This window comes from Urocitellus parryii, chromosome 4, assembly GCF_045843805.1.
Source record: "Urocitellus parryii isolate mUroPar1 chromosome 4, mUroPar1.hap1, whole genome shotgun sequence".
In the NCBI taxonomy this organism is placed as follows: Eukaryota; Metazoa; Chordata; class Mammalia; order Rodentia; family Sciuridae; genus Urocitellus; species Urocitellus parryii.
In genome coordinates this window covers 163164943-163181765 of record NC_135534.1, presented here as the reverse complement: position 1 = coordinate 163181765, position 16823 = coordinate 163164943, and the positions used below count along the sequence as shown (strand labels likewise).

General features: G+C 39.0%; 1 protein-coding gene across 1 annotated transcript; it reads right to left on the bottom strand.

Annotated features, from left to right (window-relative positions):
* Positions 1 to 12724: 12724 nt before the first annotated feature.
* On the bottom strand, positions 12725 to 13297 carry LOC144254567 (interferon alpha-2-like). The gene has a single exon (XM_077797879.1). The coding sequence runs from the start codon at positions 13295 to 13297 to the stop codon at positions 12725 to 12727; it is 573 nt and encodes a 190-aa protein (XP_077654005.1).
* Between the last annotated feature and the right edge of the window lie 3526 nt (positions 13298 to 16823).

Genomic DNA, 16823 nt, shown 5'->3' with positions numbered 1-16823 from the left:
CCAGAATTCCCCACTTGGGGTCTTCCTTTACTCATCATTAACCTGCTCTGTGTTTTCATACAGCTGTTTTCCCTTGTGGTTTCTTTCCATCAATTTCCCTTTTGTAGTACAGATACCACACTTGACAGCAAATGTTGAGTATAAGTTCTCTGTTTGTCAGAAATTCTATGTGAGTAGCTCTTGTTCACACACTATAAATATTTTTAGAAAGGAGGTAATGTCCCTCTAATAATGATATCACAGTAGCTATAGGTATATAGCCTTTCTCCTTAAACTGAGATTAATTTTTTTTTCATATTGTTCACCAATGAGGCTTAAGCAAGTTGTTCCACTTGTTATCTTCTCAAGTGAGTGATGCACATTTTAGCATGTGGTGGGTGGGAAGCCTAGTGAAGAGGGAAATCAGACTCTGCAGAGCAGGCTGCAAGGCAGGGCAAGGCTCTAGTTTCTTCCACTAGAGAAATACAATTAATATATTGAATACATACCTATTCTTTATTGACATATTAATATTTGCTGAGCACTCAATAAAGAAAAAGTTTTTGTTCATTGAATATTTTCTAATATATATTATGTGTAAAGAAAAATGGTGACTCTGGTTCCAAATCATTGAAGAATACTCAATAAAGTTTTAATGTTAGCTTAATTATACATCTTCTGTATTCCTTCTGAGGTTTATTCCAACGTATTTTATTATTAATTTTCCAATATGTTTTTGAAAACATCTTGTTTTATACTTTATTATTGTTATAGTTATGAATAAAATTGAATTTTAATACATTTTCTAATTTTAAAAGAGAATAGCTTCAATGTACATACATGTGTGCTTTATTTTTAATGAAAAAAATATTTAAAACTTCCTCATTTTAAATTTTCTTATGGCAAATGTCAATACATAGAAATGGAGAAGCACTGGGTCCTAAAAACAAAACATTTGAGCAGTGTTGCTGTTGATAATATTTACAAGTGCCTTTTGCACTGCTAATTGGGGGTGGTTATTAAGGGCTTATAATATCAATATCTTTATTTTTTGGTTTGCCTAGTCAAATGTGACATTTTTCTGACCAGATGTAATGACCTTGATTCCAGATTCCACTTAGAGCCCAGTCTATAAACATAGTGGGGGGTGGAAGGGAGAAGGATGCAAAATGTAGGAAGAGCCTGGTTGGAAGAAAACATCATCCACCTGAACACAAGGAGTGAGAACCTCACCAAAACTCGTCATCTTCCTGGAGATTCTTGCTCATCCATAGAGTTTCTGTGAAACTTGGGAACCACATGAAAAGCTTATGTTCAGGGAAAGGGAGAAGAGCCTGTCTTCCTGTCTCCCACCTGCTGCCTCACTTACTGGGTGACCAAGCTGCTCCTGCCCAGGCTGTGGGTTCTCGGCAACCCCAGGAGCAGCTGGCAGGGCAGAGAATTCTCCATCTGAGCTGTGTGAGGAGCAGGAGTGCACAGCCTAGATCTGTGCGCCATGGGGTTCAGACACTTTCTGTTCCTCTGTCCTTTCCCACATTCTGCATGTCTTGTCACAGGCCTTTAGCCAGACTGCTTCTTCAGTTTCAGTCCTACTCACCACCAGATCCAGATGTCAATAGGCCACTGAGCTGGGGGTTGTGCCCAACTCTTGCTAAAGTTAGGATTTGGAATACGATACCCCCATAAGTGACCCCTTGGAAACTGAGAAAACTACAGTAGTAAGAAAGTCATTCTCTTTTTTGTGTTTGCTCTGGCCATAAAGTATTCTCTGAAATTCCTCCCCTAAAGTGGGCCATAACACATGCAATGAGCATCCTGCCCTATGCCCAGAGAACAGGCATAAAACCCAAGACTCCCAGAAGAATCTGAGAAAATAGACCTTGCGGAGTCCCCCAGTTTGCATCAGAACCCCTTTTGAACTATCATGTAGCCACAAGGCTGTGCTCTCTTCATCTTTCCTAAGCATGAAAGACAGTTTCCCTGGGTCTTTTCATCCTCATTTATGAAGTCTAAATAAATTTGTCTTGCTTTTTTCTTGTTGCTCTGTCTTTTATTACAGGGATGTTAGCCATGAACACCACAACTGCTGAAGAAAAGACTTATTTTTCTTCTCCCTTTCTATATACAGAGATTATCAGAAGACCCTCCAGTGTGCACCCCTGCTACATTGGAAGATTTCCATCAATGGTCAATAGCCCCAGGACAGACAAGGTCTGCCCACCCAACATCTCCAACATGTGCCATCAGGGCCCTGCTTCTGGAAACTCCCAAGGAGCCCTCTCAGAATCAGATATTGTTTGCCCTGAGCATGGATTTACTTTTCCTTTGAGATTCTAGGCAGTTCTCTGTGCCATATTTAATTCTCATAATTTATCTTAGGCCTTATGTTGATTAAATTTATGTGTTGCTCAACTGGTAAAAGCATTATTTGTGTGTCTATCTGTGAAATTGTGACTAGGGAAATTAGCACATGACTCTGTGAAGTGAGTGGGAACATCAGTGTGGTAAGGTGCCTTCTAAACAGCTGGAAGCCCAAAAAGACCAGAAGGAAAAGAAAGGGAAATTACGTCCCCTCCCCTCTCTCTTTCCCAATCCTAAAACTAGGACTCTCATCTTGTCCTGCTTTTGGACATCATAACTCCATGCTTCTGGACCTAGGGACTACAGTATTTACACCAACAGCCTCCCTGGCTTCTTGGGTCTTTGGCCTCAGAGAGAATTACATCATCAGCTTCCCTGAGGCTGCCAGAATTGGGCAGAATCACGCTACTGGCATCCCAGTGTCTCCAGTTGCAGATCGCCTGTTCTGTGATTTCTTAGCCACAATAATCATGTGAGCTAATTCCTTTAATAAATTCCATTGTTATTTGTCTATCTGTCTGACTGTCTACCTACCTACCTATTCCAAATATCTTCAATATGTTCAGATACTTCCTGGGGCTGACAGCATCCAATGATTGCTTGACAAGGTGGTGGAGATGCCAGGCCCCCTCACTCCACCACTGCAAGTTCACACCCATCCATGCCTGTGGAGGCAAACTCACCAACTGTGGTTGGACTGTGGATCCTGAAATAGCCCTATGACTTGGATCTACCATCTCTCAGCTATAGTACAGAAGAAGTTTTATCTACCCAGAGAACTGGTGGGAGACAGGCTCTTACATGCCCCTGAAATCAAGTCCACCAACTTCAGTCAAGGTGCAGATCCTGAAATACACTGCTGTCTGTATTCTGGGGCCAGTGCTGCCCATGCAAGAACCTGCCTAGGAACTAGGAAAAGTCTTTCCAAAGAACTGTTGGGAAGCATATCCGCCTATTTAACTGATAACAGGCCTACCTTTTGCAGAGTTAACTGTGGATCCTACAGCAAGGCTTGTCCCAATGCCAGCTCTACTGGCCAATATCCTGGTCTTATCCATCAAGTAACTAGGCAAGGTCACTGTCTATCCCCTACAAACCAGCCTCCCAACTTCCTTCTGTACTACAGATTCAGCAGCTGCCACATGATCTGACTTCAGTTCCACCTGACTGTGGTCCCAGTAGCAATTCCATCATCCTGGAGAGGATATTGGAGATATTTACCTGCTGAAGCCAGTCTGTAAAGATGAAGCAGCTGCTTGCTCCTTCAAATGCACAGATATCAATACAATGTACATGAATCATGACATAATAGTCAAACACATCAATAAAAGAATAAAATAGATTATGAGTAACTACTCCTAAGGAAATAGAGATATAAGAATAACTAGATGGGCTGGGGATGTGGCTCAAGTGGTAGTGCTACTTTAGATTGAAAAGCACTGGATTTTGAGTCCTTAGTTCAAAGTTTTTCCTGCCAAGATTCTCATTCTTCTTTTTGTATGACTATATTCTCTCTTCTTGCTACCAGGGATGGAGCCTTTAATGACTTTGCATCTTGCTCTTCAGGGGATTAATCTCCAGAATATATAATGAAGTAAAAGGATGAATACCCAAAATACAAATAACCCAATTAATAAATGGGCAAAATAACTAAAGAGAAACTACTCAAAAGAAGAAACACAATGGGCTGGGGATGTGGCTCAAGTGGTAGCTTGATGGCCTGGCATGCTCGAGGCCTGGGTTCGATCCTCAGCACCACATACAAAACAAAGATGTTGTGTCTGCTGAAAACTAAAAAATAAACATTAAAAATTCTCTCTCTCTGTCCCTCTCTCTCTCTCTCTAAGAAAAAAAAAAAGAACTGGACAAATCATTTAAAATTAAATACCTTAAAGAAGCTTAATGAAGTGAAGGAGAAGACAGCTAAATGAAATCAAGAGAACAATTTATGAACTATACAAGACATTTCTTAAAGAAATAGATGATGTGTAAAAGAACCAAATAGATTCTGGAACAGAAAAATGTACTGACAAAACTAAAAACCTTAATAGAGAGTTTCAACAGTAAACTCAATAATACTGAAAACAGAATCAGTAAACTCAAAGTCATACTGTTTGAAATCAGTCAATTAGAGAAACAAAGAGAGAATTAAAACAAAGGGCAAAAGCAAAATGAAACTATGGTACGTACAGCATCAAACATATGAATGTATTAATTAAAGGAATGTGAGAAGGAACAACCGAGAGAACTAGAAAGCTTATTCAAGTAAAAGTTGTCTGACACCTTCCCAAATCTTGGGGAAAACATTGAGATTCACTAACTGAAAAAACTTCTGGCAAAAAATCAGTTCAAGAACACAATTTGTACCATACAATAATAATTTGGTTAACAATAAACCACATAAAATGATGGTGGTCCCACAAGATTATAATGGAGCTGAGAAGATTCTCTGGTTTCAATATGGCTTGAAAATTATACTCAGGTCCTTGAATCACTGTTGGGAGAGGGGCAGCCAAGGAGGGGTCATCTGACAATAATTCCTACACAGAGCTCTTATGAAAGAAAGATAAATGTGTGTTAAGATCCAGTTACTTACGTTTTTTGTTATCTGTTCAGAAACAGGCATCAATTTAACTGAAAATTGTCATTCAAAAAAGCTCCTTTGATGAATATTTTCTACGAGAAAATTAAATTTCAAACTTCTGGAAACTGCAAATTACCTCCAAGAATTTTATTGGAAAAAATTAAAATTACAAATAATAACATTATCTTTTTAAAAAATAAACCATGGTGGTATATATATATATATATATATATATATATATATATATATATATTCAATTTAAAATGCATGACCTATGACATCTATTTAATATACTCTTATGATTTAGATTTGAGATATTTTTATGTTGGTGCAACTCTTAGGTGAGTTTATGCTTGGAGGTTCAAGAAATAAATCATGTAATGATTTTGTTTTTCTTTGCTGAATAATCTTTGATGATTGCTAATGTTGAAAAAGAACAATTGAAATTCCCCTCTGGCAACCTCCCAGGCACAGGAGTTATACTGCTTTTCCTTCAAATAGCAGATGATTGTCTGATAATACTTCCAAGAAGCAAATCCCAAATATAGACAGAGTTTTTCTATGTGTGTTGGCTTCAGTTGATCCAGACTGAGATGAAGCCTAGAAAGTAGTTGATCAAGGAGGAACTCATTGCCGTAAGCATGGTTGTCCACCATGCTGAAGAAATTGAACATATGGCTGGATCATCAGATGGTAGAGATAGTGGCTTCTGTCCTCTGGATTTGGTTTGTCTTCCCTGTTTTCCAAAGAAAATCTTAGTCAGCTCTGTTGTTCAAGCATTCCTGAGACCATCTAAAGATAGTCAAAGAAGATGACATCAACCTATTTTATTGATTTTACACTAAAAGCTAGTTTTGCAAATAAATTCCAGAGGTGCCCATCCAATTGGATACTTATCAGTCAAATAGGAAGTGTCATTGACCTAAAGAAAGTACTATATGTGTACAACCAGAAGCTGATAGCAAATATTTTTTCTCTCTGTGTAGCTAGAGGCTCATAACAGTCATTTTAACTTCATGCAACATAATTTTAAGTTTAGCAAATACTCTCTTATTTTCAACTAATCTGCCTAAACCTCTGAATTTTCTCTGTTAAATTTATGAGCTGGGCACAGGGAATTCACCAATGACATTGTTCTCCAATAGAACCCAATTTTACAAAAACTAGTTACCTCCAGTTGCCCTACAGAACTATAATTCTAATACTTCTCTCTCTCTCTCTCTCTCTCTCTCTCTCTCTCTCTCTCTCTCTCTCACACACACACACACACACACACACACACACTCACATACACACTTTATTTTCATCTATAAATATTACTTTTCTCTGTTCTAGAAACAAACTTTGAGCCCTAATCCTAACATTCATTTTCCTTTCATTTTTTAACATAGAAAATCTGCTCCCTCAACCTATGAATCTCTGTATTTGTTCCATGATTTACCAGATCATCTCTGGCAATAAAGTTCTTCCTGAATAGAATTGTTCTTTGATTTATTCAAAGCAGAAGCTGCTGATTACTGGTGAAAGATCTTCTTTCTCGCTTTTCCTCTCCTTTTAGAATATATTCCAGCAGTTCTGTGTGTTTATGTTTCACTGAGCCACAGGATCCTAGTTAATGTAGCCATTGTCTTTTCCGTCCACCATTTTCTTACTGAGGTCTACACTGCTCCTCCGTCTGCCAATAATAATGGGAGAAATCCAGGTATTTTTCAGTTGCTTATGAGTATGAAGATTCTAATTTCAGGATAATAATATTTCTCTGGCACAAACTGCCTCTCAAGGTGTTTATCACAACTAGTAACACCCTCTGCTCACAAATGACAAAGGGTCCTCAGTCCACACTCGTCAGACTCATCCAGAGAGCAGGTGCACCACCTCTTCTTGATGTGAGGACTCTGTTACTGACACTTGTTTCTTTGTTGAAAAAATAATAAACCCTCATGATTCTTGTCCCTGTCCCTAGAGTTCTTGTCACAAAGTTGCTAGTGCTCAGTAATGACTTCTCTCCTGATACATGTATCCAGGTATCAAAAGTATCAATAGTCAGGGCTAGGGATGTGGCTCAAGCGGTAGCCTACTTGCCTGGCATGTGTGCGGCCCTGGTTCGATCCTCAGCACCACATACAAACAAAGATGTTGTGTCCGACAAAAACTAAAAAGTAAATATTAAAAAATTCTCTCTCTCTCTTAAAAAAAAAAAGTATCAATAGTCTTCTGATCCTGAGATTAAAAGTTTGTACTGAGTAGGTAGTTAGAGGACTTATCTAATAAGAATCATTTTACCTTCAATCAAGTAAGATTTATTATTCTAATTACACTTTATTGTTCAGTTCTTCCCCTTTTTAGAATTCTTGCCTTTCTCAGATTTTCTTAGTTGGGCACAGGGCACTCACTGATAACTCTGTCCCTCCTGTGAAGTTAATCTTACAGAAACACATGATCTTCAATTGGTCACAGTCAGTGTGATTCTATTGGAGATCATTGCTCCTTAGTTTCTGTCTTACTCTGAGAGTGCAGGGTGGTAAGACCTAGGCAGTTATGTCACAGAGAGAAGCCTTTTCTCATCTGCTACTCTTTGTGATTTTCTCACTTTAATTTTTGTACATTCTTTTTAATAGCAGTTTACCAGGAAATCTTTGTGTTGCTGCTCATGCATTAGGCTTTTATCATGAAGTCAGACAAATAATGGAAATTAGAAGAAAGGTGAAAGCCTGCACTACTTTTCTCTATCAGATTTTGTTTCTCACTTCAGCTTTCCTAGAAAGCAAAATTAGTTTGTGGGTAAAATGGGGGGAGGGGTAATGTCAAAATTTCGTGAATGTGAAAGAAGGAAATGACTTCACCTTGACTATTGGCAGAGTGTAAATTAGCCACATGCAATGCAGCCAAATTGAGCACCAGGGCCATGGCAGGGGGAAACACTGAGGGCCAATGCTCATGTGCCCAAGGCAGGGAAATGCCTGCTTCTGACAGAGGCTCAAAGACCAGTCAATGGACTGCCTGACTGTTTTCCCATTTAATCCAGATGTGACCACCCCTTAGGAGAAGAGAGGGGAGTCTCCCAATCAACAGCAGCTTGGCCACAGGCTCCAGTACTAGCACACTCACCGAATCTGGTAGGACTGTGGATGTTGACTTTGGCTGTGCATTCCAACTTGGTCATAATCTACTAAGACAATGAAAAGTCTGCCCTCAGAAACCTAGAATTGAAAGAAGGAAGCTCGAAGATCTCAAAAAGTTTAGTTCTAGTCTTCAGTCTTACCATCAAAATTTATTGTAGCCTGACTATAGACTAAGATCTCTGAAAGTATTGACTCTTACTTCCCATTAACACTATTTGTGTTAGGTCATCTAGAGAGCTCCTTGGAGACAAAAATAAATCTGGAGAGATGAACTATTCCAAACTCATCAATGATCCAAGGTTAGCACCTCAGGGCTAGTTGAGGTAATTGCTTGTCTGGAAGGTCCTATTAAGGACTGAAAGAACAGAAATGGACTTGATTTCTGAACCATGTAAAGTGTGACATCAACTCCATACAGCAGAGAGATTGAAATGCCAAAGGATCTGGCATCTGGTTTTTGTCTATGGACTATCTTTCTGGGCTCAGAAGGCTCACCTTGCCCTGTGCAGTGTGAGGCTTGGCAGGCAGGGAGGGTTGAGGTACAGCCATCTTCTTCCTCTTACTTCTTAGACACACAAGCTTTCTCCAGCTCATGCTTTAGCATGACCTGCCACTGCTCAAGGCACCCAGGGTAGGACCAAGCAGTCTCCCTGTGTCCTTCTCTAGTCCTTTCCCAGGCTGAGATAGAGCCCCTGGCTGCCAGCTTCACCACTTTCTTATCTGGTTTCCAACACTTTCCACTAATAATAAATTGACATCTGGATATGTCAGAAAGACGGTTCTGGAGATTTCTCAGTGTAAGTTGAGAATACAGAGATGAATTGTGCAAGTTTCGGCATGGGAGCATGACATGTGAAAGTATTAGAAGTAAAACGACATTAAAGAAGTAAACAACATTAAAAATTAATCAAAGGATGGACAGGGCAATAATGTTGAAAGTTGTTGAGCAATGAGAGACAGAGAAGAGGGGGGAGAAAGAGAGAGAGAGAGAGAGAGAGAGAGAGAGAGAGAGAGAGAGAGAGAGAGAGGAAGAGGGAGAGAGAGAGAGGAAGAGGGAGAGAGAGAGTGAGGAAGAGGGAGAGAGAGAGAGAGGAAGAGGGAGAGAGAGAGAGAGAAACTGATTTTGTCACAAGCCCTCTGTGGGCTGTGTATGGACTGTAGTAGCCTCCTGAGGCTAAGTCTGGCACTGGGAACTCCCTGGGGCACTCCCCACAGGGATTGACTGCCTGATGCAGGTGAACTTCCCCCTCAAACTCGCCTAAGATCCCACACAGCACCTGAGAAGGGTGTGATCTGCCAAGATGTCAATCAACCTGCTGGATGCAAGACATCACAAAGCAAGACTCTTCCCTTGAAACCTTACCCCTACCTTTGATGTACCCCCATAAATAAACTATGGGAGCCATTTTGTCTTTGTCTAGTTCAAGAACCCATGTGGAGGAGATCTATCAGAGGCTTCACTTTTGTAAATATATTTCTGAGTGTTTGTGTTTTATTTTTTGTTAATTATTTGAGATTAAGATTTAGGGTGGCTTAATTATTTGAGATGGTGAGACTTAGGGTGGCTATTTAGGGTGGCTTGGATTCCTCTGGGCAGAAAAACCCTCCAATGAAACTCTGGCAGTCTTCTTCATGGCGGCTAAGGGGGTGCTGCGGAGGGAGGGGACTGGGCAGGGGGAAAGGAAGCCCACAAGATGAATATAACTTTGAGTATCCCAGCCTCCCTCCTCTCATCTGGAGAGAAGAACTTTAAAGTTTGGGTCTGTGATCTGAGCTAAGGTTTGAGTGATCCCTCCCTCCCTCCAAGCCCTTTTCTGCTAGCTCAGCCATTTACAGGCAATTTCTGATCATCCTCTTAAGCAGCAACATTATTCAGACTTCTTTAAACTTCCCAGAGTCTTTCCCAATGGATTCTTCCACAGGCTGTCAGCTGGCTATTTCTGCATTCCCTAAAAACTCTTTAATTTGCTCTCACTGTGTCCTAGTCCTGAATCAAGGTGGAGGAAGTCTTCCAAGTCATTATTCAAAGAGACAGAATTTTATCTGGCATTAAGTGCACACTGAAATCCCACTGGTTCAGGAAATTAAGGAAGGAGGAAATGGCAAGTTCAAGGCCAGCTTCTGCAACTTAATGAAGCCCTAAGCAACTTGGCAAGTTTTACATTGTTTCAAAATCAAAAGGGATGGGTTTGTGGCTCAGTGGTAAAGTGTCCTGATTTCAATCCCTCCTTCCAAAAAAAAAAAAAAAAAGAATTTTCTCTGTACTATAAAGTCATGCTGGGTAATATACTAGGAGTAAAATTGTAAAACTAGCCACTTAGATTTTTCCTGATTTCCCTTCAGGTGTGCTGTCCTGCCTCCTATATACAATAGGCATGCTCTCCTGGCTCCTAGCATCACATAGGATACAGAGAAACTGAAGGGCCAGGAGACTCTGGAAGGCTGATCAGGGTGGAGAGAAGTGAAACATTCTGACCCTTTCTCCCACACACTGTCCTTTGCCCAAAGAGGACACTACCTGCCTGGGGCTAGGAGTCTTTTCCTTCTCTGAGATGAAAAGTTAAGGAAATGGACTCTTCCAATATTGGGTCACTTCCTCCCAGGAGAACAGCCTATTTTAGCTCTATGTAAAAAGGCTCTTGCCAGTACGCAGAATTATGCATAGAACAGAAGCATAATTGCCAGACTTGGACTCTTTCTCTGCCCATCTTGGCCTGTAGGTTTCTGTCTTCTTCTGTCAATATTTTAATAGCTTCCAGAGTAAAACAAGTCATGCTTTCTCTTTGTTTATTTGTGTCACAACTACTCTTACATCACTGTAATAATTACAGGCTTTTATTTCCAAAAATATTAACTAGGAGGAACTAAAACTTCTCTTGGAGGTTTCTGGAAAACCTAGAACTTTCATTCAACCATTGCTTTCAGTTGGTGGCTGCATACAATTTCAGAGAAAGTTTATAGCTGGAAACCCTAATAGAAAGATGTCTACACAGGCAGGTTAATGAGAAATGAAGGAGGACATCACAGTCGTTTCTTTTGTTTGTTTGTATGTTTCATTCTGGTTTGTTTGTTTGTTTGTTTTGGTACCCGAGATTGAACCCAGGGCTACTTAAACACTGAGTCACATCCAGGATCTTTTTACTTTTTGATTGTGAGGCAATGTTTACCTACGTTGGTTAAGGCCTAGTGAGGTCAATGACGCCAGCTTTTAACTTGCCAACCTCCTGTCTAGCCTGGAGAGCCTCTAGGACTACAGGCACACACCACCACTCCAGGCACAAAGGAGATTTCTGAACCAGAGAGGGAGGAAACTATTGTGGTTTGGGAGTGACATGACAGGATCCATGGAAGTATGGAGCAAGGAGGAGTGCCACAGCAATCACAAATGAAATGTTTCAAACACATGTATATATACATGTATATTATGCTAATATTTTTAATTATATATTACATAGTATATAATATATTATTCATAGACACATATGTGCATGTGTGTGCACACACACACTCGCACACACAAGAATGAAAACCTGTGATCTGCAGCATGCATGGAACTGGAGATCATCCTGTAAAGTGAAATGAGCTGGACAGGAAGACAAGAGCCACAGAATCTCACTCATGTGTAAAATAGGGAGAAGCTTATCTTATAGGAGCTGAGAGTGGAATGGCGCTTACCAGAGGCCACAGAGAGCAGAAGGTGGAAAGATGGGAAAGGCTGATCAATGATTCCCCAATACAGGTGGAAAGAGGCAAGAAGTTGGTTGGCAATTGCAGGCTGTGGTGACTGTTCAGAGCAAGAACCTCCTGTGCATTTGAAAAAGCTGGAGGGAGGGATCTTGAGATGTTCACAACAGAGACATGATAAATATTCAAGGAGATGAGCGTGCTTAACTTGATTTAAACTTTGCACCAAACATAATACGGTACCCCACTAATATGCACCACTTCCCAGCCCCATATATGTCAGCTGATTTGTGTATTGAAAGCATCACTGCAGAGAAAATAGATGGAATTGGCATAATTAGTGAGGGATGAACAATATTTAAGGGGGAACCCCATGGGAGTTGGAGGAGAGATGAGTAATAGAAATCCCATTAGCTTTCCCTTCATATGGGGTAAGATTTTATAATATCCAGATTTTGTTGATTTTTTAAAATCTCAACTTGTCGGAAAGTATCACAACTAAGTTGATGGGAAAATGGAAATATACTGATGTGCGTGAAACCAGCACAACATATAAATCAGCATTTAGAATTAAAATTTCTCTTTTGCTGCTTAACACAAAAATGGGAGAGAGTGAAAAGAAATATTTACCTAACCTCCCATTCTCCTGCAAGATTGAAAGAATTTAAAAAATTGAAGAAGGAATTAATGAAGAACAAAAAAATCAGTTGATTGAATATATATAAATGATTGGTTTTATTAATCATATTGAATGTTATATATAGTATTATATGGATTAAATAAATAAAATTTCATAGTTAAATAAATAATATTTAAATATATAAATAGATAACATCTGCAAGTATATAAGCGTCTAGTGCCTCTAGATTTCACAAATTGATTGAAATCTTCTCTGAATTACTGCAACAAATAACAGTCTTTGAAATGGCAGAACTTGTGGCAGTGTGGTAAGGTGTGTTCATCAGTGAGAAGCATTTCCCTGCTGGACCAGGTCTCATTCCATGCTCCTTAGTCTTTCATACAAGTTGGCTGATGAAAAGAAGGATTTCATGATTTCTGCTCTGACCACCTCCCAGGCACAAGGCAGGTATTTCTTCCCCTTCAGGTAGACAGTGATCCTGTGGAAGTATTTCCTCACAGCCCTCAGGGGAGCCTCTTCCACCCCCACCTGCTGGGTCCCACAGGCTTTCAGGTCATCCAGATGCCGATAGAGGCCACTGAGGAAGGTGTCCAGGAGGGTCTTGTTCCAAGCAGCAAAGGCCTCCTGGGTGCTGAAGAGGTTGAAGACCTGCTGGGTCATCTGGTGGAGGACAGCAACAGCTTGAGCCTTCTGCACCTGCTCACCCTCCAACAGCTTCTTGGGGAAGGCAAAGTCCTTTCTGTAGTTCAGGCAGGAGTAAATGGGAATTCTCCTCATATTTTTTAGGAGTGTCAAAGCTCTCCCCTCATTTTCCTCAGAAGTTTCAAGAGCCAGGTTTTGTATGTGAGGCAGGTCACAGCCCAGAGAGCAAGTGTTCTTGCAGCTGAGCACCACCAGGGCCAGCAGGAAAGCCAAGGGCAAGGCCATTGGGGATCTTGCAGATGCTGCTGGGCTGCTTGAGATGGGTGGTCTTGCACCTTTGCCTCTAGGTCTCTGAAGCCCTTGAGTCCGTATGTCTTAAATAGGAACCAATATGATTTCCGTTTTCTGAAAGTCATCCCCAGAACTTTCTACTTCTGTTTTTGCTTTCCTTTATGCTTTTGCAACATGTGTTTAGAGGAGTGTTTCCAATCTTTTTTTTTCATTATTGGTTACCCTTCGACTGCTCTAAGACCACATTTTAATATTATATTCTGAACTGAAATTTCTATTAATTTCTTAATTTGGGGGTGGGGAGTTACTGGGGATATAACCCGGAGGAGCTTTACCACTTAGCCACACCCCTAGCTCTTTTATTTAATTTTGATAGAAGGTCTCATTAGGTTACTTGGAGCCTCACTTATTTCCTGAGGCTGACCTGGAACTTGTGACCCTCCTATCTCAGCATCCAGAGTCACTGGAATTAAAGGTGTGCACACTCAGCTCATTAAATTTTAATAACAGATATACTACTTATTTATTTATATACCCACTAGATATGACTAGTTTTAAGTTGAGTTTAAATGTTGAATTTAAACTTTATATTCAATACAGAGTTTCAAATGTCTTTTAAAAATTCAGCTAAAAGTTAAGCTGAAAAGCTATTGGCATCGAACTTAATTTTCCAGATAAATTTACTCAGTGATTTTAATAAAACTAACTTACAGAAATTGAATGTATCAAGTTCATGTGCAAATAAACATTTTATAAAAATATAATAATAGCAACATAATGAAATACTTAAAAATCAGTTAAGTGCTACAAGCTATAAAAATTGTTTTCTTAACATTTATTTCTGATGTACTTTGTTTTATCTTCAATGAGAAAATTATTGAATTTGCTCTTTGCTAGATATAATTTAGACAATTCTTATTGCCTACTCTTCAGTTCACTACATAATTATTTATTTATTGATTAACATTAATTGAATTAAATAATAAGTTATAAAACTTTGTATTTAATTCTCAAAGCCCACAACACATTGGTAAGAATTGAGTTTCAAACATAAAAAGCATACATATGGAAGACAATGACAGTCCATCCCTACAGGGAGGCCACCTCTCAGGATGTAACTTGGAGATCAAGCCACCCGGGAATGTCTTCCAACCCCAGTAATCTATTTGCCACAGGACTGGAGCACTAATCTTGCACACACTTTTCTTATCTCCATGATCTCAGCATGCATGCTTTCCATATCATATAAAGGAAAGCCTAGTGACTTCTTTTCCCAGTGCTGGTAATCATATCCAGAGCCCTACTGAGTCTAGGAAAGTACTCTATGAGGTATCCACATCTCCAGTCTAGAAAACCCAAAGAGAAAGATACCAAGATATATAAGCTTTGTCAAATAGGGCAGAGCTTTGTGCACCATAAACCTTTATAATAACTAAGATATATTCATACCTTAAATGAGTAATTTTAACACTTTGGGGACCAATATCATGACAATGAGAAAACAAATTTGAGAAAAAGTCATCAATTTTATTTATTTTTTCATTTAATTAACAAATTTTTCAAGCAGAGGTCCAATGCTAATAGAGTCTTATACAACTGAAGGAAATCAATTTTTCCTAAATGCCAATAAAGGAATCTAAAGATATACAGGTCAATGGCCTTTGTAATTGTTGTATACAGGACATAAGGCACAAGGTATTTTTCTTTCATGCAAGGCACAAGGTATTTTTCTTTCATGCAAGGCACAAGGTATTTTTCTTTCTCATTTTCTTTTAACAGAAAACCAAAGTTCTCACTTTTTGTATCCCATTGATTGGCGACAGAAAATGAATATAAATGTGTGTCTGAGTGTGATAAAAATATAACGAATGCTATACCCCACTGGGGCGAAAAATACCAAAAATAACCACTACATTCATCTTATCAAAGATTGAAATTATGGGATGGGATAGAGGAGAGGTGAGATAGATAAAAGACTATAAAGTATCAAGCAGGTGTGGGTCTAAAGAAGAGTCACTAATCCCTGATCCAGGGCTTGTTTTAAGCTTTGCAGAATCCAGGCTTCAAAGAGTCAGGAAGCACAAAACAACTAAATCACAAGTTCATATGCAATAAACTTGTGAAATCTGTTTTCCTGGATAATGGATAAGTGTTAGATGCACCATGTTCTACCCTAGGGAAGAAAAAATTCAAAGATAATATTCTTCCTGTCATTTTTTTGATAAAAAGCAAAAATTGATGCTTTCAAAATTTATTTCCCCCAAGATAATGGAGTTAAATAATATAGATTATGTTAATGAAAATAAATATCTAAGTTGTGTAAAGTGTTTGTTGTGAGTCAGACACTAAGAATTTGCAAAATTGATCCTTATCTTATTAATAGCAATAATTTTGCTTTTCATACGTGTCAAACATGTACCATATGCTCAGCCCATGAAATTACTAGAGACAGCAGTGACCAAAACAGTGAGAGCTTCTACTGTTGTTACCATTTACAAAAGAAAAATGAAAGCACAGGTGGTTCATGAATAGGTGGAGCCCATGTTGGAACCCAGTGTACCCTTTTCTGAGAGGGGGTGCTTTTCATCTGTCTTTAAAAAAAAATTACTCCTTGATGTGTCAGAGAAAGCATGGACTTAGTATTACTAGGCCTGAGAACAATGATATTCTGTTGTACATCTCCATCAGAACAGTTAGGGGCCCAGGTTTGTCAATGAGTAGTAATATTTAGAATGAAATCTTTTCTGAGCAGCAAATATTAACAGTAAATTAAAACATTTAGCAAACTATCATATATATGAATAGGATCTCTTTGATGCTTTTTCTGTTTGTTTTATAAAACAAAGGCTGAGCAAAGGAGGGGGCAGGGGATTAGCAAGGATGGTGGTGGAATGTGATAGACATCATTATCAAAAGTACACGTATGAAGACACAAATTGGTCTTTATATACAACCAGAGATATAAAAATTTGTGCTGTATATGTGTAATAAGAATTGTAATGCATTGCGCTGCCATTTATTTTTAAAAAATCAATTGAAAAGGAAAAAAAGAAAGAAAGAGAAAGGAAGTGTAGAGATTTTACTTTGCATACTTGAGAGACAATATGGAAATCACTGAGGACAGAAAGGTGGTCAGTCAGTGTCCATATGGTTGGGTTATTGTTAAAGTGAAAATTTTTAAGTTGTTTTTTTTTTGTGTGTGTGTGTGATGGATTGAACTCAGAGCCTGGAATACATTAGGCACATGTTCTCCCACACAACTATACCTCCTTCATGCTTTTTTTTATTATTCTTAAACTCAACAAAATTCAAGAGTCATAAATAAATAGGGTTCTGAGAATCTGCAGTTGATGGGGTACTCTAGTTACTTTGATGTCTTCAAAGAAGAAATCACTCATTAATTTTAGACTCTTTTTCAATGGGCAGAAAAACCTATTCCTCTAGAAGTATTTGAAAGATGTGCTATCTATTTTGACTTTAGAACTTATAGCCAGTCAGTTGCATTCACCCACAGTACACC